Source organism: Lolium rigidum, chromosome 3 (assembly GCF_022539505.1).
Source record: "Lolium rigidum isolate FL_2022 chromosome 3, APGP_CSIRO_Lrig_0.1, whole genome shotgun sequence".
Taxonomy (NCBI): domain Eukaryota; kingdom Viridiplantae; phylum Streptophyta; class Magnoliopsida; order Poales; family Poaceae; genus Lolium; species Lolium rigidum.
In genome coordinates, this window is record NC_061510.1 from 271,940,296 (window position 1) to 271,965,493 (window position 25,198).

The window sequence follows — 25,198 nt, forward strand, 5'->3', positions numbered from 1 at the left end:
AGTTTTACCCGTGCACGGTTTAGTGCACACCCACATTAGAAAGTCCCCTGGACTATAAATATGTACCTAGGGTTTATGGAATAAACAACAACCAACGTTCACCCCAAACAAATCTCGGCGCATCGCCAACTCCTTCGTCTCGAGGGTTTCTACCGGTAAGCACCATGCTGCCTAGATCGCATCTTGCGATCTAGGCAGCAGAAGCCTATCCCCGTTGTTCATGCGTTGCTCGTGCTGAAGCCTTTTTGATGGCGAGCAACGTAGTTATCTTAGACATGTTAGGGTTAGCATTGTTCTTCGTATAATATGCTATCGTAGTGCGAACCTTGCATGTCTAGCCGCCCTTACGCCTATCTTAGGTGTAGGGGCGGCACCCCGCTTGATCACTATTTAGTATATTCGATCCGTTACGGTTGCTCCTTGATTCTTCAAGGATTAGTTTAACATCTGCAATAGTTAGGCCTTACAAAGGGTTGGAGGATCCAGCGGCGTGTAGGGTGTAGTTTGCTAGCCCTAGACGAGACGTTCCGAGGATCAACCTCGTGTTGGTTTTTAGGCCCTCGTCTAGGATCGGCTTACGATCACCGTACGCGAGCGCGAGGCCCAATCGTGAGTAGGATGATCCGATTATGCGGTGAAAACCCTAAATCGTCGTAGATCGGATTAGCTTTATCTTGATCAAGCAGGACCACCATATATTCGGACACCTTGTACGAATCATGGGTGGATCGGCTCTTTGAGCCGATTCACGAGATAACCCGAGAGCCGATCGAGGCTCGTATTTAACGTTTACGTGTGTGCCCTGCAGGAAACTAAGCGAGGCATCATCCACACCTTCCCGACCAGGTATAGGTCAGGTGGCACGCCCTGCGACGAGCATCGGGCGCGTGACCGAAGGCTTTGCGGGCCGCCGCTCAGAGGGACTGGGGCCAGCCGCAGCCCTAGTTGTTCCCGGCTCTCCTGTGTTGCCAGTCGCTGCCCGCCGGTGGGTTTCTGACGCCAACACATTCTGGCACGCCCGGTGGGACAATCTTCTACATCCACCGCATCGCCATCTACATCTGGGATGGCGGAAAGCACTCCGGTCAAGTACGAGGATCTGCCTGATGAGCTCAAGAAGAAGCATGACGAGATCAAGACAGTCCTCAAAGCCGAACTCATCGGCTCTTTCCACAGAACCCGCTCCCATGGCGTCAGGTGGAAGGGGTTCTCACCTGAAGGCGCACTCGATGGAGTGGATCTATCCGCTCCGTCAGAAGAACGCACCAGGTCGCTGCGTCGAGAGATCAACTACATGGTGGCTCATTCGCTGCACCGCCACTCTGAAAGCCTGGTGAACACCTTGGAGCGTGTCGCTCTGCGCGTGGTCCAGGAAATCATGAGCCACCGGTATTCTCCATCGGGGCCAGCTCTGGGAACTTTCACGGGGGAGATGCCACTCCAGCCCCATCCACCGCTGCCGCTCGCATGGGCAGCACCAGGAGTGCCGAACTCATCGGCATACGTTGTCTACAAAATTGGTGGTGATCCTAGTGACTACCAATTCCTGCCTGAGGCGCCTAAGGAGATCCCGCACGGATACGCGTGCGCATACATACCGGACGGCAGCACTCGGGCACTCTCGAACCGAGGCTGCGACAGCAGGGGCCTCTGGGACAGCAGGAGGAACGTCAGGAGCAGATCTTGAAAAGCAAACGTGGCTAGCTAAGTACGCCACTCCGACGAACCTCCAGAGCTCAGCTCCTGCAGTTGGCTCAGAACTCGAAAAGCAAGCATGGCTGGCCAGGTATACCACCCCGATGAATCTTCAGGGTCCATCGCCTTCGGCCATCACAGCGGATGAAATTTGTACGATTCTAAAGGACCAGTTCGGCATGATACCGAAAAGAAGGGCAATCGGCTATACCAAGCCGTACCCCAACGAGTACGAATTGATTCCGCTACCTCACAAATATCGGCTCCCTAACTTTACAAAGTTTAGTGGATCGGATGGTTCCAGCTCCATCGAGCATGTGAGCCGATATTTGGCACAGCTGGGCACTATCTCAGCATCGGACGAGCTGCGTGTGAGGTTCTTCGCACGATCCCTCACAGGATCGGCTTTCGGGTGGTACGCATCGCTGCCACCGAACTCAATCCGGACTTGGAAGCAGTTGGAAGAGCAGTTCCACCTACAGTACCACTCAGAAGCTTCCGAGGCTGGCATTGCCGATCTTGCACAAGTACGACAGAAGCGCGGGGAAACAGTGGCAGAATACATCCAGCGCTTCAGGACCATTAGGAACCGATGCTTTTCGGTTCACGTAAGCGAAAAAGAAGCAGTCGAGTTGGCGGTGGTGGGTCTCTCATCATCGATCAAGGACGTGGCCTCCCAAGCGGACTACCCTTCGTTGGCGCACATGGTGCAGAAGCTGTCAGCATACGAACAGCGCCACCCAGATGTTTACCAGGACAAATTCAAGCGTGCGGTGGCCCTGGTTGAGGCAGACGAAGACGAAGGTGCTATGGGAGATCAGGAGGTAGCAGTGGCTGAATGGACTCGGACGACAAGCCCCGTGTCCTGTAAATGGGTAAAACCACAAGTTCCTCCAAAAGGGTTCGACTTCGACGTGACCAAAGCTGAGCAGATCTTCGATCTCTTACTCACGGAGAAGCATATAAAGGTACCCGAAGGCCACAAGATCCCCACGGCGCAAGAGCTGAACGGAAAGCCATACTGCAAATGGCATAACACGTTCTCCCACACCACCAACGACTGCAGGGGTGTGGCGACGGCAGATCCAAATGGCGATAGAAAATGGACGGTTAATTTTTAACCAGTACGCCATGAAGGTCGACACACACCCCTTCCCCGCCGTTAACATGGTGGAGTATGCTTACCATGGAGGGTGCCAGCCAGATTTCTCGTGCAATATCAACATGGTAGAGCTTGGGCACCACTGCGGTAAGGACGGAGATGAGGGCAGCTGCTCTCATAGCAAAGACACAGAGGAAGCCGCTCCAAGCGATCGGCTCCGTCAAGATGGCAAGCGCTACGTCACAGAGGGACAAGTGAAGAACATAAGATATCAGCGACCTCTCTCTGATCACCTCCTCAACAAGTATGTGAGTCAGTATGACCAGCGCCGACGATCCAGCGTTGATAATGAAAGAGATCGTCTGGCGAGAGAAGCTAGAAGACATCGTCGGCACGATCACGATGAGGAGGAGCACGAGCGCCGTGCCAAGGGGGAGGCAAGGGAGCGAGACGACGAGGACAGGCACTGGGACTGCCCTTTCTTCAGACACTGCTGGGATTCAGGAATGAGCCGATTGCCCACAATCGGCAATTGCCCAGAATGCAACCAGAAGAAGAAGGAGGCAGCCAACGTGTCCGTGTTCGAGCGCTTAGGGCCTCTCCCGCCACAAAGAAAACGCGCTGAGTCCCCTCGATGGGAAGATCTCGAGGATTCAGAAAACGAGGGACAAGAAGAAGAAGAAGACAGGTACCACCGACCAAGGTGGTGCCCTGACGGACTCAGCCATTCCCAAAAGCGCAGGGTTCAGCGATTGCGCGGCCTAGAGGAAGCTGAAAGGTTATACTTGCATACGCTAAGGAAGGCACGACCTGATCTGGCTGCGAAGGTTCAGCGAACCCTGGATGAAGAGGGTCGTCCACAGAGAAAGGAGTGGCGCCCCAAACAAAGGAAAGCCGATGATGAGACATCGGCTGGCACAAACATGGTGCTCGTCCTTCCGACGAAGCTTAGTGCTCCACGATTACACGATGCACTCAAGGTGGACGACGGCAAGCGCACCAACATGATTAAGTCAGAGATTGGGCTGGTTTTATCCACCGGCCTGACCGAGTAGCAAGAACAAAACAATGAGCAAGTATGGCGAGGCTGATCCTTGTGATCGGCCCCAAAAAAGTTTATGGAGGAACATTACAAAACCTTCATCGAACAAGCAACGTGGAGGCCGATTCCAGCAATCGGCCAAAATTATCCTCACCATCCGTCCTGCCTTGGTTCAACGCCAATCTGATAGGAGATGGATTTACGTCGGCTGATGAGCTGGAGGAAGGCCACACTGGTCCTAGCAGAGCCGACATTCACATAGAGTGCCTTGGCTAATCATAGAGCCGATTTCAGCAGTTACCTGGCAGAATCGGCTCGGGGGGGCACCCAGGTGGACAAAACACGAGGATATGCAGCAGAAGTGTCTTCCTAATACCCAGCAGTTCAAGATAATCTTTGATGGGTATTGAAACATGGGGGCCGATACATAAATCGGCCGAATTCAAATTTTTTTAAGCATAGCCGATGCGAAAACATCGACTTTAGAGGTACAACTGTTGTGAGCAGAGGCTCAAGTTTGAGATGTGTCGGGCTGCTACTACCGGTTGATAACACTCATAGCCAGGTTTGATGATCCGGTTTGAGGTACTCATGCCGACAGGAAGGAAGCAGGGACGGATCAGATCAGGTTAAGGATGAGTCGTATCGAATCTGCCAAAGAAAAGAGCCGATCTGATTAGCAAGGCGCTAGAAGCGGACTGAAGAAGCTCGGGGGGCAGCTCACCTTGAAAGCTCTCTGCTCTGGAAAGCCGATTTATGTTCAAATCGGCTCAGACATAATCAAGCCCAGGTCCATTCAGCTAATTTGCGTATCCTCGTCTCTGTTTCGCCTTGGCTGAGACTCGGGGGGCAACGGGCCTGGTAAATGCTCTATTGAGGAGCTGATTGGAGTTCCATCGGCTGACCCTGTATCGCGGCCTTCTCCAAAAACGCTGGGCTGCTTGCAGAGGAAAACTGCTAAGGCTACGGAGGAGTGAAATTGAACTAATTGAAAGGCAAATCGGGAGAACAATTTTCATTAGTTCAAAGGAGCAGCTTTACAAGGAAGAGCCGATGGCTCTCAAAAGAGGGATCTGGTGCCTAGTGCACTGCTACTACTAGTCCTACTCTACTAGTCGTCGCTGTCCTCATCATCGCCGTCGTCTATGTCGTCGGCGCTGCTCCCAGAAAGCTCCTCGTCGCTGCTGACCCAGCCTTTGGTCGGAGCTCCGTCTTCTTCGTCATCATCATCGTCCTCGCTGTCCGCCCAAGAGCGGAAGCGCTTCATCGGCGGATATCCAGCAGAGGAGGAGGAATCATCTTCCTCCTCATCCTCTTCTCCTTCCTCGTCGTCATTGTCGTCCTCGCTGTCCGCCCACATGCGGGAGCGCTTCTTCGACGGGAGTCTGGCGGAGGGGGAGGGCTTGGTCTTCTTTTCTTCTCCTTCTTTCTTCTCCTTGTCAGAGGAGATGGGGTTCGCCCCGGAGTGGAGGTCATCCTCTTTCTTGTTCTTCGGCGACGATTGGAGGGGGAGGCCTGAGGCAGAGGAGGAAGAGGAAGACATGGCTACAGGAGAAGAGGGTTTTTTGGGGCGCTGGTGGATAGAACATAGCAAAGGGTTGAAGTGGCGAACCGTTCGGCACAGATAAATGAAGGGGAAGTATTGGGGATTTAATGCCGTGACGGTTCTCGAGGACGTGGTGCCGAAATTATCAATTCGTGCAGAGAAGCCCAGGAGGCGAAGCGAAATGATGGAAGATTCTGCAACATTATGCTCTGCTACGACATGACCCGACGAAAGAAAGGCGTAATGATTTTGGAAATGTCATTTCCAAAACCAGGGGGGCATGTGTTATCACCAGAATTTGACCGAGTCAGAGGTGGGCCGCGATCAAGATGGACGTGAAGAATATACATGGAAGAAATACGTGAATCGGCCTTGTGTACCAAGTTTGGGCTAGATTGCCCGTGTATCTGTAATATATAAGATCGCATCTTAGATTAGAAGATAGAGTTTTACCCGTGCACGGTTTAGTGCACGCCCACATTAGAAAGTCCCCTGGACTATAAATATGTACCTAGGGTTTATGGAATAAACAACAACCAACGTTCACCCCAAACAAATCTCGGTGCATCGCCAACTCCTTCGTCTCGAGGGTTTCTACCGGTAAGCACCATGCTGCCTAGATCGCATCTTGCGATCTAGGCAGCAGAAGCCTATCCCCGTTGTTCATGCGTTGCTCGTGCTGAAGCCTTTTTGATGGCGAGCAACGTAGTTATCTTAGACATGTTAGGGTTAGCATTGTTCTTCGTATAATATGCTATCGTAGTGCGACCCTTGCATGTCTAGCCGCCCTTACGCCTATCTTAGGTGTAGGGGCGGCACCCCGCTTGATCACTATTTAGTAGATTCGATCCGTTACGGTTGCTCCTTGATTCTTCAAGGATTAGTTTAACATCTGCAATAGTTAGGCCTTACAAAGGGTTGGAGGATCCGGCGGCGTGTAGGGTGTAGTTTGCTAGCCCTAGACGGGACGTTCCGAGGATCAACCTCGTGTTGGTTTTTAGGCCCTGTCTAGGATCGGCTTACGATCACCGTACGCGAGCGCGAGGCCCAATCGTGAGTAGGATGATCCGATTATGCGGTGAAAACCCTAAATCGTCGTAGATCAGATTAGCTTTATCTTGATCAAGCGGGACCACCATATATTCGGACACCTTGTACGAATCATGGGTGGATCGGCTCTTTGAGCCGATTCACGGGATAACCTCGAGAGCCGATCGAGGCTCGTATTTAACGTTTACGTGTGTGCCCTGCAGGAAACTAAGCGAGGCATCATCCACACCTTCCCGACCGGGTATAGGTCGGGTGGAACGCCCTGCGACGAGCATCGGGCGCGTGACCAGAAGGCTTTGCGGGCCGCCGCTCAGAGGGACTGGGGCCAGCCGCAGCCCTAGTTGTTCCCGGCTCTCCTGTGTTGCCAGTCGCTGCCCGCCGGTGGGTTTCTGACGCCAACAGTGGCACGATCACTTGTCGCTTTTTCTTTCCTAGTTCCAGCTCTCTCCAGCTCTAGTGCTACTCGGATGCCACGTGGGCGAGTGATCCTACAGATCGTCGTTCACTTTCTGCTTACTGTGTGTTTCTTGGTGGTTCGCTTGTTGCTTGGAAGACGAAGAAACAGGTAGCGGTTTCCCGTTCGAGTGTTGAGGCTGAGCTGCGGGCTATGGCTTTGTTGATTGCTGAGGTGACCTGGTTACGGTGGTTGCTTGCAGATTTTGGGGTCTCTGTTACGACACCCACTCCACTTCTGTCTGACAATACAGGTGCTATCAGTATTGCACGTGATCCGGTCAAGCATGAGCTTACCAAGCATATTGGTGTTGATGCTTTTTATACGCGTGCTCAGGTGCAGGCTCAGGTTGTTGCGCTTCATTATCTGCCTTCAGATTTGCAGTTGGCGGGTTACAAAGGCACAAACCCGAGCGCAGCATGATTTCTTACTCTCCAAACTCAGTGTTGTGGATCCACCATGAGTTTGAGGGGGGGGTGTTAGATGTATATGTTTGTATATTGTAATTTCCCCATATGTTAGGGGGCTTCCTGCATATTTGCACATGTACCTGTACTATATATTGTGGCCTTTGGCCCCTGGTAATACAACAAGTCTATTACCCTAAAGCACCATCATAACAAAAACAACATTGCTTGACACAGTGACCCCTCCATGCCAGTCTCCCCCCAACACACACGCGCACGCGCACACATTTAAGAAAAACTTACAATCGATTTTGTTATGCCATATAAATTATGAAAGTATAAAACTTCAGTGATATAATTTTTGCAGCGTATTACTTATATATTAATAATCAAATTTTTGGTTAAGTTTTTTCTTAAAATACGTGAAAGCCTTATAAACCAATACATGGAAGTACCGTGTTGCCCATGCTACACTTATCAACATGACACTGATTTAATAACCTGACTGTCTAGGCTACAATTACTACCTAAAACTTACACATTCATCACTGTAGTAGTTCTTTGTTGCCCATGTTAAAATTATAAACACAAATCTGATTTAGTTAATCAGTTGTGTAGGCTACAGTTAGCATAATCATATGACTAGTGTAGTTACCTACTATGTTCAGGGTAAATTTAACTGATCACTATTGTAGTTACCCTATTGCGGACCCCACAACTATCAACACATCACTGATTTGGAAAGTTGGCATCTACCCTCCATTCTCAAATAAGTGTACTTCTACTTAGGCTGGCAAGCGGGTACATGTCAAGAAGTACCTAGTGATACTAAATTGGTGCCATAAATGTTATTACTTTTTTATAAAGTTAATCAAACTTGACAATATTTGACTTACGAAGAAAGCAAGAAGTACACTTATTTCATGCAAGTATATCCACAATTCATATGTGATTCTCGATAGCAAGCCACGCAAAATACATGCATTCAGATGGCGCACAGAGTAATTACAGAAAACCGTCATAAACATTGCTGCATCATGAATGGCTGAATGGGCCTTTGATCCGAGAGCACGTCGTCCGGCAGCGGGTCCATCACCACAATATCTCCCTAACCCCTTGGTGATCGAGCGATCGCAGGAGTCAGATTGGGTTTGGATTAGAGTCAGATTGGATTGGGTATACATCGACGGTAACCGTGGAACCGTGGTACATCCCATCCCTGCCAAGGCTTAGCAGGGCAACATTGCGGCAGACATGAACACCACCAAACCACTGCAGCAGTAGCAGAGCAACATAGTACTAGTCAGAATAATGTCAACAAACAGAACTGATAGCTTGATAAATTTCCCTTTTCTTGAAAGTTCAGAGAGCAATTAGCTACTGATAGATAGCCCCATTCCTTGCTTCATGACTCTATATGTATATGTAATAATCAAGAATACAAACATATTACAAAACAAAAACAAATATATGCTTGCAGTTATGTGTTACACACATTTATGGTTTATGGTTTCAATGTGGTATAAACACAAAAAGAATTTGGCATAATCTCTGTCTGCTTGCTTGATCTATATATTGCATAACAAAATCAACATCTAGATGATTGCTGGATCTTTGTATTTCTTGAAAAGAGTCTCGATGTCATCTAGAACTTGCGGTGGCAGAGGCCGCGGAGCGCTGGTAAATGCATCGATGTTCTCCTTTAACTGATCCATGGTGGTTGCTCCGATGATGCTGCTAGCCGTGAAAGGACGGTCGCGCACAAAGCCGAGGGCAAGCTGGACTGGGGTTAGCCCATGCTTCTTGGCAAGCTTGACATATTCGCCAGTTGCTTCCTGTGGAGAAAATGCAACAGAAGTAAACCAGGATGAACCCAGGCTATCAAGCCCACATAGAAGTCGGAGGCAAACAAAAGTTAATCATGAATTGTTAGTCAATAGTCGTAGTGTCAGATCATACTTTAGCCAATGATACGTTGTAGCGCTCCATGTAACCAGGGAATAGATTCAGCCTGCTCCTCTTTGCATCACCAGAGTTTCCATCCAGATACTTTCCACTGAGAACACCGCCAGCCAATGGAGAGTAGGCAAGCAGCCCAACATTGCAGTTATTTGGGTGGCAGACTTCGACAAGATCAACTATGACAAAATAAAGCATGCAGGTGTCAGATCCAGCATATCAGATACACACAGCTCTACAATCTGAGCCCATCACCTCAATAATATACAGAATACAAAATGAATTAACAACAGAAATATAATATCCCCTCCGTCTCATGAAACTTGTCTTAACTTTGTCAAAATTTGGATGTATCTACATACTAAATAGTGTCTACATACACTTAAATTTAGACAAAGTTAAGACAAGTTTCATAGGACGGAGGGAGTACAATCTTAAGGAACCCTCTCTATTCTTATTAGTTATATCTAATCAAGCAGGAAAGAAATTAGTTGTCAGCAAATATTTATCAACAGTTTGTATTTATTTGACATGATAAGCAACTGATTTTTCAGACTAAGGTAAAAACATATCTCAGTTAATTCAAGAACTAAGGGCATGACAAACAGTTGTACGAATCAAGTGAAGAGATCAATGCCATCTGTTTCACCTTCGAAGCGGCATCTCACAATTAGACTATAACTGTTCTGGATGCTCACAATCTTTGGAAGTCCTAGAAGTTTCGCAGCATGTACAAACTCCATTACTCCGTATGAGGTTTCATTGGAAACACCGATATAGCGTACCTAGAACAGACATTAAAAGTGAAATCATCATCTGTTAACAACCTAGCACTTTTGACTGCAGTTAGAATATGCCGTGACTGAAGTACACAAATGTGCCTCTAAATATACAACATGCTCATAAGCTAGTTTTGGAGACAAGGCATTAAGAGCCCCGTTTTCATTGGAAGTCTAAGGCAGCATTCTTACACAAAGGTTCACACCAGGGACACCAGCTCAGAAGAGGAGCCTAAACAAGATCTGTTCAGACTAGAAGCAACAATGACAGCAAACAAAAACTGAAATACTACTAACTGAACAATCTATGCAACTCCAGTAGGAATTATGCACTCCAGAATAATTCTATGGCTATTATTATTCAAAAAAACTCATTTTTTTTACAAAATATAAGCACCAACTATTTCAAAAAAAAAGCACCACGTTCTGTTGAAAGATTGTTCCATACCAAAAGCAAACATGTTGTGGTTCTCCACACCAATAGGATCTTGTGTTAGTTATAGATTGCATTTTGTTTGTCTGTTTTATTGGCGTGTATAATGTAACTGTGTAATTTAAACCCTTTTCTTCTACACAAAATGGCATGCGTTTTCATACATGTTTGAAAAAAAACACAATTTAGCCTTCTCATGACAAAAGTAAAATCTCTATCCCCTTTTCTTGTTATATCAGCTAAATGGAAACAATACCTTCCCTTCATCAATTAGTTCCTGGAAAGCTTTCAATTGGTCCTCAAACGGAACACTTGGCCTCCATTTGGTTGAATCATAGCTGAATCCACCGAATATTGGCACATATCTATCGGGCCTGAAGACATACAACAAACCTTTGGATCCAGGGTTGATTTTCTTGGAACGTAAAACCAAAAAGAAATATATCAATATACCCAAAATAGTTCCTGTCTGATGAATTTGATAAACAAAAGTTGGAAAATGTGTACATAAAGTAAACAAGTGATAACCTGAAACAGGTAATCTAATGAGTAGTGCCGAAAATGACAGCGTGCTTTGAAGCATGAAAAAGATGTCCATATTATGCTGAGCAAGAAAAATCTTCAAAATGAAGAACTAACCAGTGTATCTGAAGCAAATCGATGTAGTCTGTAGATAAGCGTTTAAGGCTCTTTTCAACACTTTCCTTGATATTGGCGGCATCGACACGCAGCACTTCTGTATTTTCCCGAAGATATGAAGATCGCTCTGAATAACCAGAAACTTTGGTGGCTAGAATTATCTGGATATACAGAATCAAAAAGTACAGGTGTCATGTTTCAGTGGCACTATACAAACATGCCATTAAAAATTGGAAAATTTGCTGTCTGTTGATGGCAAAGCCTGAGCCATATTTTATTTTCAACATATTTGTTTGTTATGATGCTCTCTAAGAAATTCAGTGTAACACATACAAATCATAAGAAATTCATGTATACATAGCAAAAAAAAAAAGTTAAACAGAGAAGAATGGATGCCTATTAATTATTGGCAATCCCAGCAGCTGCCATGATCTGAACAACTAATCGCAAATGGGTTTAGAGTGACATGAGAAACAATTGGGGTACCTTGTCTCGTGGTTTGGATTGCATCCAACTGCCAATATATAAATCGGTCCTCCCTTGAGTATCCTTGCTGGTTGGAACTGGGTACTAAAGACATAAAAAGGGAGTCACCAATCAAAAACTAGATCGATCGTTCATGGATGTCTTCGTTGATAGCTGAACCAAACTTGAGAGGATAATCAAATCGAATTAACAAAGGAAAGGGAAGAATACAATGCATGGTTATGAACTGACCATTTCAGCAGTGTCAATGATATTGATGCCCTGATCAATAGAATAAGAAAGCATCTCGTGCGCTTCCTTCTCTGTGTTTTGCTCTCCAAAAGTCATCTAAATGGTACAAGAATTAGCCTGATGTGTAAAGGAAATGTAACAGTACCAACAACATTTTTTCTGCAGCTATGCACATACTGTTCCAAGAGTAATCTCGCTGACAAGAAGATCTGAATCTCCCAGCTTATTGTACTTCATCCCTGCTTCCGCCTGCGCCCGAACTTGGCTTCGCACGCGTCTCCCATGCCATCTCTGAGACCATAGGGCAGTCAGCCCCGATACGGTACTGCTATAGGATGAGGAGGGGTTCGCGACCAACGCAGACAGCGCCATCTGCTGCATACTGAAACTCCTGCTCTTCCACAGTCCAGCAAACAACCATTTTTTTTGTTAGCGTCTGAACACTAGGTGAAAGGAAAATCTGATTACTGCATTTCTACACTATGCACACCCAAACTCTTGGTTGTACTAGTTAAGTTCCATGATCCGGTAAGGTCCACTAAATTGGGGAACTCGCAAAGATAAAATGCAGGACTCTGGAGAATTTGGGATTCCAGCCCCTCCTCCCCAATAACTACTACTCCTACTACTTCTCAGTTATATTTCACTTTCGCAAATACGTGAAGTATTGTAGACTACAACATGTGGGGACGGTTTAAAACTTTAGCATGATTTGCTCTAGTCGGAAAGGATAACCCCAGAGAAAAAGAAGAAACTGAAGAATGTTGTACCTGCTGTCTGTGAGTTCAACGCTGAGCAAAACGCAGCCCGGTCAGGGGGTAGAGTCGGAGAGAGCTGGAGCTCACGAACGGTGAGCAATTGGGATGCCCTGCCCACGGCTGCGGGAGAGGACGGCGGGCAGAGGCGAGGGCTCTTTGCGAAGGGGGTTGGTTTGCCCGGATTCCGGTCCGGGGTGACGGATGGATGAGGTGGCCGACCCGCGACGGCGCAGACCTCTGTGTGGGTGTGTGATGACTGTGGGTGCCAAAGATTCGTGGAAGCGGTAGGAACAGGCGAACAGCCAAGCCCGGGCACACCCGAAGTCCAAAGAACGGACCAAGATTTCTCATTTCAGTCTCGAAGAGCATCTCCAGCCGTCTCCCCAACGAGACCCTAGAACGCATTTTTTTTCCGGATGGACGAAAACGGCTCAGTCGCGCTCCCGGAACTCGTTTTCATCCGGATTAAACCTTTCATCCGTCCGGAGAGCCCAGGCTATCCCCGCCCCCGCGGGGAGCGCTCGGGGACTCCGGACGAGAGAAAATCGCGGGAACCGTTTGGTGGCCCCGACCTGTCGGCAACAATGGCCTGGGTTTCTACGGCAATACCCTCGTCTTCCCGATCTACGGCAATACCCTCATCTTCCCGATCTACGGCAATACCCTCGTCGAACGAAAGTTTTGAACTCTCAAGTGGTGCAACATAGACAAATCTATACCTAATAATAATAAAAGCAAAAGGGCTTCTTGTTGGTCCGTTTTTTATTGCCCCTGATTGTTGTCTAAATTACAGCAGTTGCCACCGCTGAGTGAAAGAAAACGATTCGTGCGTTAGCCGTTAGGCCTTTACTCTTTTTATTTTCCTGCCACCGTGAGCCTTCCTTCCCACGATGCCTCGATCTAAAACTGCTCATGTGACCCGCCCGTGGAGGTTTGGGTGTACCAGCGGGGCGCCGGCCCGGTCGCGGTATTCCGGTCGTTCCGGAACTTGCTGGGACCGTCTAGACGAGTGCAGCATCACAATGGCCTACAGGAGTTCTTTCGCCTTCAAGGCCGATGCCCGCGTGCCTTGTGGAGGCCGCCGAGGAGAAAGCGGGTCTCGCCGCAGATCGGTGCTATAAAAGAGCACGCGTACCAGAATAAAAGGAAAATATCAACCACCATCGACCAGGATAGGACCGTCGCCATGCCAGGAGACGTCGAGCCAGAGGTCTACCTGAGGGATAGGGCCGCCGGGGGCTTCAGTTGATGCTCGCCTGAGGTATGACTTCGAGCGACAGGCGGCGTCAGGCAACACGGCTTGGCCGAGGCCCTAATTCAGACGACGCAAGGCGCAGTTACGCTCACTGGCCGAGTGATGGAGACCGGCTTAGCGCATAGGGAAACTCGGAGCACGCCGCGCACCTTCCCTGGCCCACCAGCACACGTTCTCGACGGATGACCGACGCACTCGATCGTGATGTGGCCGGCTCGGCATCTGAACTCCTCCTGTGCAGCAGTGGGCGCACGCTCGGAACTTGCCATGCGCGTTGATTGCTCTAAACCTCCGTGCTGCGTTGCTCTGAAGATCCGGCTGGCGGCCACGGGTAGACGCTGGAGTTCAGCGACTCTGGGTGGTGCGACATGCGATTGTGCTCGCAGTTCTTCCTTCTCTGTTGCTTCTACTGAATCTTGAGGCTGTTTCTGAACTTCTACTGAAACTACGGGCGTGCCTCTCCTTGAATTTTTACCCTGTTTTGCATATAGACTGGTGCAAGCGTCCACGTCTCCGTCGTGGACCAGCAAATCAAATTGCAGCTGTTCCCCTCTCTGGTTCAACCTGTATGAACTTGCTCTTGTATCAGGCATTCAGACATTGCTACTGTTTTGCTATTGTTTTGGAATGTAACAAGTGATTTGGTGGTCAGGTTGGTGTGATGTGATAGATCATGCAAGTGAACATCTTCGATGCTGGATCTCCCGCGTGGAGCTGTATCATTATTCCTGTGAATGAAGATGAATCGTACTACTTGCACGCATTGATTTTTTAACATCAGCTATTTGTTTCTGCATTTTGGCAGCACCGGTCACGCACTATCATCGCTACACCACACGACGCGCGGATTGACAGAAGTCTTCTTGATCGATCTTGAGTAGGTAGCCATCCTATGTACCAACGGGTTCAAAACTTCAGTGATATTTCCAAAAAATTGGTGATTTCAGTTGTTACCGAAAAATAAAGACCGAAAGTTTCTGACTATATTTGGGTCAAGTTCAAATATATTTCAAATTTATCCAACTTTTGTTTAAAATCTACGAAATTTGATACAGAAAAAATCTCAAATAATTGACGAAAAGTTTGAAATTTTCAAAGTTATAGAATTGGGTTTCAAAGTTTATCACTTTCAAAAATATCTTTCCCTTCTTCTGATCATGGGCACTATCATTATAATCTTTGGGAGTAAAGGACCTCGCTCTGCTCTTCAAGATCACCAATTAATACTTCAAGGCGTACCCGGCAGGCCTTTACAAAAATGAAGAAGACTTCGTTGTTGTCTTGGGCGGTGTGTGTTGTTCAACAACCCACAAATAAAGAAATATACGCAGAATTTTTTTTTTCTCCCGTTGCAACGCACGGGGATATTTCCTAGTTATACATAATTCGAATAAACATAAAAATTACATATAAAAACTTAAAAAAAACTTAATCGTGGCGGCGACGCTTCTGGCTCGTCACCTCCTCGTCGGAGGAAGTTGAGACCTCCTCGTCGTCAGCGTCCTCAGCCTCTTCCGCCTCCTCATCCTTCTCGGCCTCTTCCTCAGCCTGCTCCTCGGCCTCTTCGTCCTCCTCCTCGTCGTCATCCCATTCGTCCTCGCTGGCCGGCGGGGGGAATCGTCGCTGCTAGACGATGCAGCTTGATCCCACCAATGGCGCCATCCAGGCGGCTTCCCCTTGTTGTCGGTGTCTGATGGCCAAGAGAGATCGCTCATGGTTGACAGAGGATGGTGAGGAGAGAATAGATGAATGGCGCCAGCCGTCGGAAACCGTATATGTAGGTCTCTCGACGAAGAGAGCGGCGGTTGCTCTTCCGCGGAGTTTGTGCTCCATTACGGCGGTTCTTGCGTCGAGGCCACTTCGACCGTTCCCGACGAGGCGTTTGGGCTCGCCAGTCCACTTCGCGGACCATTAACGACGGTTCAATGCGTCGAGGGAACTCCGACGGTTGCCCTTCCCGGCGACTGCACCGTCGCTATGCACGCGGTGGGTGCGCGTCAGAAGGCGACCATGGGCTCGCCGCTGGGAAAATGGGCCTCCCCAGGCCAAAAAATACATCCATCCGGCGCTAAATAGCGCCGGATTTAGGCCTGGGGAGCCCCAACGGCTGGGGATGCTCTAAGGGCGCGTTTGGTAGGCTGTGAGCTTTCGCTCGCATTAGTCCAGCAAAAAATGGCCCGTTTGGTTGCCTGTAAGAGGTCCGCGTTGTGGCCCAACCGGTTCTCAAAGCACTCATGGGACAGGCCCTGGAGGAACGTCTGAATCGGCAGTTTCTCCGGGGCTAGGCCCGTTGTCGTGCCATTTTGCACGACTGCGTGCAACAGTTGCACGCGTGAAGAAGAGCGGGAGACAGCGCGTTGTCTTGGTCCTCGCTGACATAGGCATCCCCAATGGGCCTGCCGAAGATGGTACCCGGGGTTTACTGAAGGCCCACGACCCGAAGGATAAGAAGATTCGGAAGCCCAAGATACTGTTAAGGAAAGCTAGAGTTGTATTAGGAAAGGATACTTGTAATCTTGTGGGACGGGTTAGAAACCCTCCCGGACTCTGTAAACTTGTGTATTACGAAACCCTCGGCTCCACCCCATATATAAGGGGGAGTCGAGGGACAAAGAGAGGATCGAATTTACAGTCAACACAACCCTAGTTTCATATTCGTCGAGTACTTTTCGGCTGAAACCTTCGAGATCTACTTGCCCTCTACATCCAACTAAACCCTAGTCTACAATCCGTAGGCATTGATAAGTTAATACCTTGTCAATTGGCGACGTCCGTGGGATTTAGAGGCGACAAGGAGCTGATCTCGATGGCACGTTCAAGATCGTCGACTTCGTCAGTAGCAAGCAACATCATGGACAGAGGTAAACAGATCGAAACTGGTCTCGTTGATTTTGTTCCTCACCCGCCCTCCCGTTTGGATGCATATGCGTATCTGGAGGAGCCCATGGAGATGACGTTTGGAGAGTTCCACTTCTGCGTCGAGAAGGAAGGATCATATCGTCTCGAAATTCCGATCTCGTCGGGATTATCGGCGGTCGATACCGATATTTCAAACTCAACATCGTCAACAGAATCAAGCGATGAAGAAATTTCGTCGCCACGCTTCATCGACACCAGGGCAAGTGAAAAACTCGCCCGCATCTTCGGCGACATATCCTTCGGGTCATCCGCGGACTCAGATATAAGCGATGACTCGAGTAGCGTCGACAGCTTCAACTTCATCGACAGATCCATATCTGTAGGCAAGGTCTTCACCAATCTGTATGATGGTGTCACCAAACACAACAAAGTAAAAAATCCAAAATATCATCGAGTTTATGTCATTGGAGAAGCAAGTCGTGATCAGGAGGAAACATCAGAGGCTTTCGACGATTTGGGAAATCCATATGTCGATCCCTCGGACCTAAGGCGAGGCTTGGGCACTAAACATGTCGGGCCTACACCACGTATTAGAGTTCAACTTCCACAAGCAGCATGGGATAGAGCTGCGAAAGCTATGGATGGTTCTGAACCAATGGAGACAACCGCTACGGTGGAAGAACTGCAAGCATATCAATATAGGCTCGCTAGAGCGAGGAAGGGAATTGGAAAAACAGACGTACCGCTTTGAACAGAAGAAGGGAGGCAACTTCCGCATCAAGCAGGCGAAGAGCAGAGCTAAGTCGACAGTCAGGAACTTCGGGAGATAGTCATAGAGAAGCTCGTAGGAGAGCAAGATCTCGGTTGCAAAACATACCTGAAGCAGAAAGAGAGACTCTAATCCAAAATCTCGACATGTCCTTTATGTCAATCGACACGAGGGGGAATATTATTCCAAAAACACCGGAAGCAGGGTATATGGCGACACAAGCTTTCATCCTGGCGTCCAGACCACCTCCCGGAGATCCAAGAGAAGCGTTGTATAACATGGCCATGGCAGGATGTGGCGCCATGGGAGCAGCGTTCGCAGCTACACCTCCCGAAGGAACTGCAAGGCAAAATAGTCCGAGACCTACTGCAGCAGTGCAAGATCCACCGAGAGCAAGTGAAGTTAGAGACGCAACGACTCAGGCCAGAGTGGATAGAGCGCGACAAGAAAGAAGGGAGCATCGGCATTCACCAGAAGTTGCTGAGGAAGATATGTGTGGGCTCCCGTGTTTTACGAGACGAGTTCGAAAAACTCGAGTCCCGTCAGGATTCAAGTTACCCGATAGTTTCAAGAAATTCGATGGCTTGCAAGATCCTGAGGACTGGCTAGTCGATTATCTAGAGACGGTGAAATTAATAGGGGGCACAAGGGAAACAGCAATGCAGAGTATTCAGATACACCTGAGTGGAGCCGCAAGATCCTGGATAAAGAAACTTCCTCCGGGGTCCATCGACAACTGGGACAGTTTTGAGGATGTGTTCGTCAAGAACTTCCGATCAACTTGCAAAAAACCAGCATCACTTGAAGAGTTGAGGTCGTGTCGACAAAAACATGATGAGTCGATGAGAAAGTACATCCAAAGGTGGAACATCATCAAAAACTCGGCAGAAAACATATCTGACGAGAGAGCAATAAATGCGTTTGTGGCAGGAATTCGGCGAGGAGATTTCGTCGAGGACTTGGGGAGAACTAACCCAAGGACAGTGTCAGCATTGATGGAGATAGCAAACAGATGGGCAGACGGAGAAGATGATGTTCACAATAAGCGACACAGGTCACCAGAGGAGGACCGTAGCCGAAACTTTCAAAATAGAAGGCGATTTTCTCGGCAGTTCTCGAATTACGATGCTCCTGGCCAAATATCAGCTGGTTTCCGGGGAAACAACGAAGGAAACAATAGAGAAGAATATCAAAGGAGTAATGAGCAGCGAAGCGACAATATAGATGATTCCCGAAATAACAGGCAAAATAGCGGGTCAAGGTTTCAAAGACCTTTCGTAACTCCCGAAGATATGATGAACGGGCCATGCCAGATGCATTTTTATCTCGACAACAATGGAAGAAGGCAGTCAGGACATCTGCAGAAGGACTGCCGTAATTTTCAAGCAATGTTGCGAGTAGCAGGAATAGCCAATGCTCAAGCAGCAAATAGAAACTTTCAAGGACCTAGGAGTGACATCCACCTACCACCTCCTCCCGCGATCACGGACGAAAATCGACATCAGCTCAGAATAGCGGCAGCACCACAACCACCCCCATATGTCGATCCTAACAATAATGGCGCGGTCTCGATGATTCAGAAAGCCAGGCCATCTAACAGGGCTCAAAAGGTAATCTCGCGACAAGTGTTCATGGCAGAGAAGATGCCACCACCAACGATAGAGTACCTAAATTGGTCGGGACAGGACATTGGCTTCACAATCGCGGATCACCCGCAACAAGTTCCTCGACCAGGGCAATCAGCACTTATCTTGCGAGCGGTGATCGCAGGATTCGACGTATCTCGAGTTTTCATAGACGGAGGCAGCAGTCTAAACCTTATGTATGCAGATACATTAAGGAAGATGAACATATCATTGGCAAATCTAAAACCAACTGACACGCGTTTCCATGGAATCACACCAGAGAAGCCGAGTTATCCGTTGGGAAGGATTCATCTCGACGTTCAGTTTGGGACCTGAGAAAATTACAGGATAGAGAGGTTGGAGTTTGAAGTTGTGGATTTCCCTTCGCAATATCACGCTCTGTTGGGACGACCAGCATACGCGAGGTTTATGGCGGTACCACATTACACGTATCTGCTATGGAGGTTACCTGGACCTAAGGGACCAATCACAGTTAAAGGAAGCTTCGCGCTAGCCGATAAATGTGACAAGGATTTTCATCGACTATCAGAAACCTTCGGGATGCAAGCAGAGTACGCGGCGTCAAGGCTCATGACTGATTATGATGTGCTGCCAGATGTAGGGAGGCCCAACAAGGAATCAACCTTCAACACTGCAAAAGATTCTAAAGAAGTGCAGATCCACCCGACAGATCCGAAGAAAACGACGTCCATTGCGACAAACATGGACCTCGCATAGGAAAGCGCGCTCGTCGAGTTCCTCCGTGAGCACTGGAAAATCTTCGCATGGTGTCCAGCTGACATGCCAGGAGTACCCAGGGAACTTGCCGAGCACCACCTATACTTGGATCCACTAGCGAGACCAATCAAACAACCTTTGCGGCGTTTTTCGGAACCAAACCGCAAAGCCATGCTGTTAGAAATTGATCGACTCAGAGAAGCTGGTTTCATTAAATAAATATCTACAGAGGCCACGTGGGTAGCTAACCCAGTGATGGTGCCGAAGAAAAACACGAAAGTCCTTCGCATGTGTGTCGACTTTACGTGTCTCAATAAACATTGTCCAAAGGATCACTTTCCCCTCCCAAGGATCGATCAAATTATCGACTCCACGGCAGGATGCGAACGTCTTTCCTTCTTGGACGCATATTCCGGTTACAACCAGATCAGATTAAAAGAAGATGACGCAGCTAAGACAGCGTTCATCACACCATATGGCGTGTTTTGTTACAGAACAATGCCTTTCGGTTTGAAAAATGCGGGAGCAACATATCAGCGGATGATGCAGAAGTTCTTAGCAACACAGATTGGGAAAAATGTACAAGTGTACATTCACGATGTTGTCATAACATCAAAAAAGGGGGCAACGTTAATCGAAGACTTGAAGGAAACCTTCGACAACCTCGACAAATTTTGTCTCAAACTGAATCCAACGAAGTGTTCTTTCGGCGTCCTCAGCAGGAGAACTTCTCGGGTTCCTAGTCTCAGCAAGAGGGATTGAAGCAAATCCCGAAAAAATCCAAGCTATCGTAACAATGAGGAAGCCAACAAAGTTGAAGGAAATACAACAATTAACTGGGCGAGTCGCAGCTTTAAGCAGATTCGTCGCCAGGCTGGGAGAAAAGGCGCTACCGTTCTACGCCTTAATCAAACAAGGAGAGAAGTTCCAGTGGAACGAAGAGGCAGATAGGGCCTTCGAAGATCTCAAACGGACAATATCGACACCACCAATCTTGGTGGCGCCAAAAGAGAAGAAACCACTCCTGTTATACATTGCGGCTACACCTCAGGTGGTCAGCACGGCGCTAGTTGTCGAAAGAGAAGAAGAAGGAAAACTCCATGGAGTGCAGAGACCGGTATACTTCATCAGTGAAGTTTTATCGCCTTCAAAACAGCGGTACCCGCAGTACCAGAAGCTAGCATACAGAGTGTTTACAACCGCAAGAAAATTACGGCACTATTTTTCGGCGCATCCGATAATAGTGGTCAACGAGGCACCTCTATCCAATATACTAAACAATCCAGAAGCTACAGGCCGTGTCTCCCTTTGGGGAATAGAACTTTCCCCTCGGGACATCACGTATGAAAAAATAAAAGCAATAAAGTCGCAAATTTTGCCAGATTTCATCGCAGAGTGGATGGAGTTGCAAAATACAGGACCTCCGGACTTATCGAGAACTTGGACCATGAACTTCGATGGATCCAAGAGATTAGAGGGAGCTGGAGCAGGCGGGATTCTCATATCACCTGAAGGCGACAAATTAAAATATGTCTTACGGATGACGTTCCCAAACGCGTCGAACAACGAGGCGGAATACGAAGCTCTTATACATGGGATGAAGATGGCGAAGGCTTGTGGTGCAACTCGACTGAAAATCTTCGGTGACTCACAATTGGTGGCACAACAAGTCATGAACCAATGTGATGCAGTCAATGATAGCATGGTGGCGTACAAGGAAATGTATAACGAGCTGGAGAAACTGTTTGATGGATGCGAGGTGAACCACATCAGCAGGTTAAGCAACGACGAAGCCGATGTTCTTGCAAACATCGGGTTGCAGTGCCTCGCGATTCCTCCAGGTGTGTTTTGGGAGGAGATAACAGAGAGATCCACGAAGCCGAAGAAGTCTAAAAAGAAGGAGAAGGATGAAAAATCTTCGGGGGCCGTGCAAGAAACACTGGAAGAAGAAGAGGAACTTGATCTAGTATTGATGGTGCAAGTCCCATGGATGCAGGCGTACATATCATATATCCTAAGGAAAACAATACCCGACGATCCAGTTGAAGCAAGGCGAGTTATTAGACGTTCCAAAGCCTTCACTGTGATCAAAGGAGAGCTGTACAAACGAAGTATTTCGGGTGTGTTACAAAGATGCGTTACACCCGAAGAAGGAAGGGTAATATGCGGTCATCATGCAAGCAGTCGAGCTATCGCAGCCAAGGTTTTCAGAGCAGGATTCTACTGGTTGACAGCAATTGAGGATGCGAAGGAGATAGTGCGAACTTGTGATGCGTGCCAAAAATTTGCCGCAAAACCTCACTCTCCGGCAGCGGAGCTGATGCCAATACCCTTATCTTGGCCCTTCGCCCAGTGGGGTCTCGACATGGTGGGAAAGTTACATAAGGCCTTGCCAGGAGGATACGAGTATATGCTCGTCGCTGTCAACAAATTCACCAAGTGGATAGAAGCGAAGCCGATAAATTCACTAGATGCAGCGTCAACAATAAAGTTCGTGAAGAGCATTGTTTTTCGATTTGGAGTGCCTCATAGCATCGTCACGGACAATGGCAGTAACTTCACATCCAAGGAATTCAAGGCGTATTGCGCAGAAGTAGGTATCAAATTGCACTTCGCGTCAGTCGCGCATCCTCAAACCAATGGTCAAGTCGAGAAAGCCAATGGTATCATCTGCAATGGAATCAAGAAGCGTTTGTTAGGGCCACTGGAAAAAGCTCGACATACTTGGCCAGAGGAGCTGCCGAGTGTGTTGTGGAGCATCCGAACAACACCAAATACAGCGACACAGGAGACTCCGTTTTTCCTGGTCCATGGAGCAGAGGCAGTGCTGCCGATAGAAATAGAGCACGACTCCCCGAGAGTCACGGAATACAATGAAGAAGTTTCCAGGAGAGCATTGGAAGACGACGTCGACGCACTCGACGAAGCTCGAGACGAAGTATTGTCAAGGGTCACTAAATATCAGCAAGACCTGAAAAATTACCACAGTCGACGTTTGCGACCAAGGTCCTTTCAGGTTGGAGACTTAGTTCTGCGACTCAATCAAGATCGTACTGAAAAACTCGAGTCGCCGTGGCTTGGCCCTTACGTCGTCACGTAAGTAATCGAAGGAGGAGCATACAGGATCAAAGATAAGAAGACAGGGACTCCCGAGAAAAACCCCCGGAACGTAGCACAGCCTAAGGCGTTTCTACGCTTAGTGCCGAAATATAGCCCTCCTTTGTAAAGCTACAATGTACTGAAACGCCCGCGAGTTTTCAGACGCACTCTTTTCCTTTTTCGGGGCAGCGAGTGGGGCCGGAGAAGGTTTTTAATGAGGCGGGCTTGCGGTGCTGCAATATAATAAAGATAGTGGAGAAATATATCTTTTCCTTTGACATGCACGGGGGCATACACCTTGAAAGTTGCAATATATATACAATATAGATGAATCTAACTGACAAAGATATTTCGCCTTGGTACCAAATACCTCGCCAGATAAAAAAAGATACAAAATAGCAATCAAAACAGAGCAAAAAACACTCGGGGGCTAGTACCCGCAAATATAGTATATTCCGTAAAAATTCGGTTGCCTTGGCCTAAAAAACTCGCATACACAACAAAGAGATCCGTCATCGAAACACTCGGGGGCTTGATGAAGAAAAATAAATACATTTGTTGGCTTTACAATATAGATTATATCTACAACATACAGGATACAATCCTTGGGCAATAAATTTTCAATTGTTGCCCAGTATATTATCTATAGTCAACCGTTCATTACTCACAGCACGAGTACTATGTTCAGCATAGCTGCCCTTTACGAAGAATTTGGCGTCCATCCGAAGAAGCTCGTCCATCATATCCTCTGCAACAGGGGTCACAATATCATCATACTTGCCGAAGTTCCTCTTCCTTTTCGCCATCTTGGCCAAGCACTTGGGAACAATTTGACCCATGTCTAACTTTGGGCAGCAGATCTTTATCATAATCATAGCAAACCTTGCGCCAACAGCTAATTGAGCTCGCACAAAGCCATGGATTCGAGGAGCATCCCGAAATTTCTCCATTAGAGCAGGAAGGGTTTCTGGCATTTTATTACGAGGAAACATGGTGCCGTAAACTAAAGACAAGGTCCTCATGCAGAAGTCAAGAAACTCGCGGACCTGAAGCGCGCGGTCTTGAAATCTGACGATCTGGCGGGTACGTTCAGGTGTGCCCCAAAAATTGGAACCATGCTCCTTTGAAAGTCTGAGAAGCACAGCGGATCGAGCTTCAACACGTTCATCCTCGGTAACAGTGTCTAAAAAAGAACCTGTTTTAAGAAAAGAATTAGCAGACAAAGGAAAGACAAGCAAGATAAAAATTCAGCATGATCAAGTTAATGAAGCATACCTGCCATATCCAAGCTTGACTCCGCCATTAGTTCAAGCATGCAATTTTCTCGAGCAGAAGCCGCAGCAGCCTCAGAGACCGCGTTTTCCTTTGCGGCCATAGAATCTTGAGCTTGCTGAAGCGCAATTTTTTCCCTCTCGGAAGATTTTCGAGACTGCTCCATTATCATAAGCGATTGTTTCTTCACAGATTGAAGTTGTTGGCGAAGTTCTTCCATGTCTTGTGCCGAACCTTTACTCGATGAATCTTCAAAATGCTCGACAGCCACAGGCTTCTTCTTCAAATAGGACGCAGGAAAAGCATCGGAAGGAGGAGTCGCAGTATAGTTGTCAAAAATCAACTGAAAATAAAGATTTCTCGACATCAATCATCAAGCAAAGACGGGTTTCCATTAATTCTTCAAATACATACATAGCCATTACAAAAGAAGGATTCCTAGTGAACTACTGAAGCAGGTGTCGCCAAATCTAGTAAGGCAACAGCGCCAAAAGAGAGTTAAAACTAGAAGCAAAGGCAAGGTGGTCTACTTGACCTCCGGCTTCGACGAGCTAGGTGCAGGAGCTGGATCGTATCCAAGATAGGCAAGGATCTTCTTCGAGTTGGGCTTGGCAGCCTTAATCAGCGCCTGCCACTTCTTCGTCTCCATTTCTTCCGTGTCGCCAACTTTTGCCCAGTCGACGTCTTGGTGGCTATCAGCAACCAAGGCAATTGTACCTTCAACGCCAACTTTTAACCCCTCTTGGCGAAGTTGGAGTCCAAGGTTTTCTTCAGAACTGAAGCACTTGGCGAGAGCAACAAAAGTCGTGGGTACTTCCTTCTTCTTGAAAAAGTATGGAAAAAGTCGCGACAGCCCAACCTTCGCTTCAGTAAGGCCATCGCGGGCCTCATCACAATGGATCTCAAGAAGAGAAAGCGCGTCAAGGAGTTGGTCACCTTCGGCACCTTCTAGCTCATATTCTTGACCGGTTCTCCCTGAACAAAGTGAAAAAGAGTTGGG

The 25,198-nt window shown here is 47.9% G+C and overlaps 1 protein-coding gene across 1 annotated transcript; it reads right to left on the reverse strand.

The window, feature by feature from the left end:
• Positions 1-8,674: 8,674 nt before the first annotated feature.
• LOC124703429 (protein tas-like) lies at positions 8,675-12,845 on the reverse strand. Its single transcript, XM_047235642.1, has 9 exons — positions 12,594-12,845; positions 12,001-12,214; positions 11,824-11,919; positions 11,593-11,676; positions 11,107-11,267; positions 10,724-10,841; positions 9,905-10,040; positions 9,256-9,434; positions 8,675-9,131 (listed from the first exon to the last, which is right to left on the reverse strand). The coding sequence occupies exons 2-9, from the start codon at positions 12,202-12,204 to the stop codon at positions 8,892-8,894; spliced, it is 1,218 nt and encodes a 405-aa protein (XP_047091598.1). The 5' UTR covers positions 12,205-12,214; positions 12,594-12,845; the 3' UTR covers positions 8,675-8,891.
• Between the last annotated feature and the right edge of the window lie 12,353 nt (positions 12,846-25,198).